The sequence below is a fragment of the Halyomorpha halys genome, unplaced genomic scaffold (assembly GCF_000696795.3).
Source record: "Halyomorpha halys isolate HHAL.00 unplaced genomic scaffold, Hhal_1.1 Scaffold487.1, whole genome shotgun sequence".
In the NCBI taxonomy this organism is placed as follows: Eukaryota; Metazoa; Arthropoda; class Insecta; order Hemiptera; family Pentatomidae; genus Halyomorpha; species Halyomorpha halys.
This window is the reverse complement of record NW_027111707.1, coordinates 737,787-742,011: the sequence shown is the minus strand read 5'-3', so window position 1 is coordinate 742,011 and position 4,225 is coordinate 737,787. Positions and strand designations below refer to the sequence as shown.

At 27.7% G+C, this 4,225-nt stretch overlaps 1 protein-coding gene across 5 annotated transcripts in view; it reads right to left on the bottom strand.

The window, feature by feature from the left end:
- Dhc16F (Dynein heavy chain at 16F) overlaps nucleotides 1-4,225 on the bottom strand; it is a 185,333-nt gene that overhangs the window by 58,933 nt on the left and 122,175 nt on the right. For all 5 annotated transcript variants that reach the window (XR_010844016.1, XM_067049737.1, XM_067049735.1 and 2 more), the window contains 3 exons: nucleotides 2,166-2,349; nucleotides 1,925-2,090; nucleotides 251-412 (listed from right to left, as the gene is read on the bottom strand). Coding sequence is in view for 4 of the 5 variants with exons in the window: in XM_067049737.1 (XP_066905838.1) it covers nucleotides 251-412; nucleotides 1,925-2,090; nucleotides 2,166-2,349 (512 nt within the window). In the remaining variant the exon portion in view is untranslated. The remainder of the gene's footprint in view (nucleotides 1-250; nucleotides 413-1,924; nucleotides 2,091-2,165; nucleotides 2,350-4,225) is intronic.

Sequence of the window (4,225 nt, the reverse complement as noted above, 5' to 3'; positions counted from 1 at the left end):
AAATCTATCTATCAAAAAAAAAAAAAAAAAAATATTAATTTTGGATTGCTCAAACCTATTTTTAACACTTGTACCTTATCTAAAATAAAAGATTCAATTATATTAGTAAAAAAATTTACTTAGGAAATATTGAAGAGCTTGTATTAGATATATTAAAAAGTATAACTTTGGATTTATCCAAAAAGTAAAGATAATTTATCTCTCATTTAATTGATGCTAACATCATTAACTCAAATCAGAATATACTTGCCAATAAACCATTATTAATTCTATCTTTTGTTTGAATAATGTGTTTCTTCCTAGATTCCAACATATTTTGATATAATTTAAGTAAATCTAGATAACTGCTAGGTGTAACATAATAATATCTTTTCATCTCATTATAAAACCTAGTAGTCATAGCCTCAACACTCTGTAAAAAAAAAAAAAATGATAAAAAAGTTAGTTAATAAGCAAATAATAAAGACAAAAAATAATCAAACTAGAACATGAAATCAAATGATACACAGTTAGCTAATTTGTTCAATAACTAAAATAAATCCACCTAGAGCTACAATTACATTATATTGGTAATATGGAAGGTTTCAATCACAAGATAAACCTCACTATATTTTTTTATGTATACATTTTTGACTGCATAGCTTTTTATCAGTTCCCTTTACAACAGCTTTAATATCGTAAACCTTTAAGATCTTCTTGCTAAACAAATCCACCAACTTTTTCCTCTACTTAATGGCCCAAATAAAATTTATTCGCCAAGGGATTGATTCTTTTTAATATTACTTTTTTTTTGGAAGATAGCTGATAGACCGTGTGTATTACTTATTAATGGAATACAGTCCGGTAAAAAAACACTCAAATAATAATAACTATTTTTATTTGAGCCAACGTTTCGCCCCATGTTGCAGGGCTTTGTCAGGGCTAAAAAAGATACAAACACTTAACATAAGTAAAAAAGTAAATTGAAAATTACAAGAGTATAAAATGAAACATAAAATTAAATAAGAAAAATAAAAGGTTATAGACAATAAATGAAAACGGAAATGGTAACAGATAAAAAGAAGAAAGTTAAAAGAAAGTACAAACTAAGAAATAAAAAAGGGCGATAGGAATAAAATCAAGAAAAAAGGAAGAAAATGAACGAGATGGAATCCATACCTGTTTTGACAGAAGTCAAAGTCAGAGTGAACCGTTAATATTGGGAGGAGTGGGGATTTCCATTTTCATTTATTGTTTACTACTTTTTATTTTTCTTATTTAATTTTAACATTTCATTTTATACCCTTGTAATTTTCCATTTACTTTTTTACTTATGTTAAGTGTTTGTATCTTTTTTAGTCCAGACGAAGTCCCCTGCAATGTGGGGTGAAACGTTGCCTCGAATAAAAATAGTTATTACTATTTGAATTTTTTTTTACTACACCCGGACCATATTCCATTTATTAATTACTTGTTTTTTGGTGTCCATCCTATTTAGTGTTTTATTTAAGATAGTGCACGCTTAACCTCTGAAAACACACATTAAATAAATTCTAATTTTACATTCAAAGTCAGGGTTGAGAATAAAAAAGGATTAAATTCCTATAAAAAAAAAAAAAAAAAAAAGGCTGCAAAATATTTCACTAAATTTATTTATTTTTTTAAAAACTCTGTTTTTACTATAAAATTGTACTGAAAAATAGCATGAGTTTAATTTATACATGCCTAATAATGGCTTTATAGCAGACCGTTTGAATTTTCACATTCCAAATAATTAAATTTGGATTTATCACATTTTGAATCTCCAACTCTCATATAATGGTTATAATATAGGTACATATGAAGGTTTTGAGTCAGTTCAGGAAGGAGAAAAACTTTTGTTTACTTAATATCTCTAAAACAGTTCAATACTACATAACCACAAAAAAAAAAAAATGTAACTTACAGAATGCATTACATAACACGTAGAGGACATTTTATCAACTAATTTTGAATCAACACACTGTCTTAAAGAGTCTTCAGCGACTGATAATAAAGCTTCCTGTGGCCAAGGCATAAACCAGTCAATTGTGCAACAGTTTACTAAGGATGGAAACATTCGACAGCGTCTCCTATGTATAATGACAAATAATAATAATCAATTCTTAAAATTTGAAATGGAAGAAAAAAAAAAGAAGTAATATTACCTAAATGCATCTCCAACAGGGCTCATGCACAAAACAACATGCAATGACATTCTCACTTTTTGAATGAAAAAAGTAAAAATGGCATCCCTATTACTTTCATTAATTCCTGCAGCTTTTGCATACGGACGGCAAGCAATTATACATTTTTCTAAGTCATCACCTTCAAATAAATTAGGTACTTCTCCTGAAAATAGCATCATTAGAAGTAAATTAGTTGACCCAATTGAATTGAAGAATAGGATGCTATGGGTAGTAGTCAGGAAAGAACTAAAAATAGTAAATATATATGTATATATCGTTGACCATAAAACATAAATATAAAAAGATGGTCAAGGTTGCGGTCAAAAAAAGATGTTCAATCTTTCTCTTTGAACAGCCCTGATGAAACCCTGCAAAGTGGGGTGAAACGTCGGACATTAAAATAGTTATAGTTATAAACTATTTGTTCTTTTTTTGACCGTAGCCCTCACCATCTTATAATAGTAAATATCTATTTATTAAAAGGCGACATTACTACCAAAGTTGCACTTATAGACAATATACAAAAGTAATGAATGAATAAAATGATATAAAGTTAGTTAAAAGACAATATTGGAAACGTTTAATAAAGTTTGAATTGGTAATCATTATTCTGTGGTTTGACCAGGCTTAAAACAAGGAGATTCTCGTCCACCTATCTAATTTAATTTAACATTAGAATATGTTAACAGAAAGGTGATGCATAGCAAAAGGTTTAATTATAGGTGATAAAAATGCTGATATATGCTGATGATTTGGAATATTGGGTAAAGAAGAGGAAATTATAAAATTAAATACAATGATGTTAACAAAAGCTAGTAAAGAACTAGCTCTCGAAATAAATAACAATAACACAAAATATATGGTTAAGAGCAGAAAGGGCAACAATTTGGGTGGTATAGATATAAGAAAAAATACATTTAAATAAGAAGAGGTTTTAATTGTTAGAAAATTTAATACAACTGCTCATAACTATGAAATTTATTAGATTTATTTTTTATTTATATAGTTGTTTGAGAGTGGTTTAGTTTCTTTTTAAAACAATTTTGATCTCTTTTCTCTCAACCTTATTCTTTTTTAACATCCAACGTTTCGACCTCTCAGGTCATTCTCAAGGATTCCTTATTCTTTCTTCATTCCTTTTTTTTTCCCTTAAAATTCATTACTGCCGGCTAATTGCCTTTGTCGCAATAATTTCTTCTATTAAATTATTTCCTAAATTTAAAACTTTCAATAAGCACTTTTATGTTCATTAACAAACCCCAAAACTGTTTTGGGGTTTGTTAATGAACATAAAAGTGGTTATTGAAAGTTTTAAATTTAGGAAATAATTTAATAGAAGAAATTATTGCGACAAAGGCAATTAGCCGGCAGTAATGAATTTTAAGGGAAAAAAAAAGGAATGAAGAAAGAATAAGGAATCCTTGAGAATGACCTGAGAGGTCGAAACGTTGGATGTTAAAAAAGAATAAGGTTGAGAGAAAAGAGATCAAAATTGTTTTATGAAATTTATGTCCAATAATTAGTAGCACTGATTAAAACAGTGCTGGGATCATTGGTCAAGACTCAGAAAGCAAGTTAGTCAGACTTCCTTGTACTCATGACCGAGACACATCTATGTTTAATGTTTAAGATCCCACATTAGTAATATGAGGGGCCATCTTGAAAACATATTTATAAAGGTTTAAGTTAAAAATTTTGTGTTTTCAATCACTGAAATGAATTTAGTATAAATAAACAATAATAATAACCATAGTTATAATATTGATTAAGTAAAATTAAATAAAATAAGCATCCATTTTGAAGTGAAAATTTTTTTTTACAAGATAGAAGAATTGAATCAAGAAGTGGTTCAATTTGGAAGCAGCCATCAGAAAAAAGCATAATGGAATACACTATCGTCAAGTATAATGACTCTTTAATTTATATTAAATAATGCATTTGTTTAAATTTAATTTTGGATTATTGATCATGATAAGAAATGATTTTTCTGTTTAAAAAATAATATGTTCCTTTTTATTAAGAACTATGCCCGGAATGTA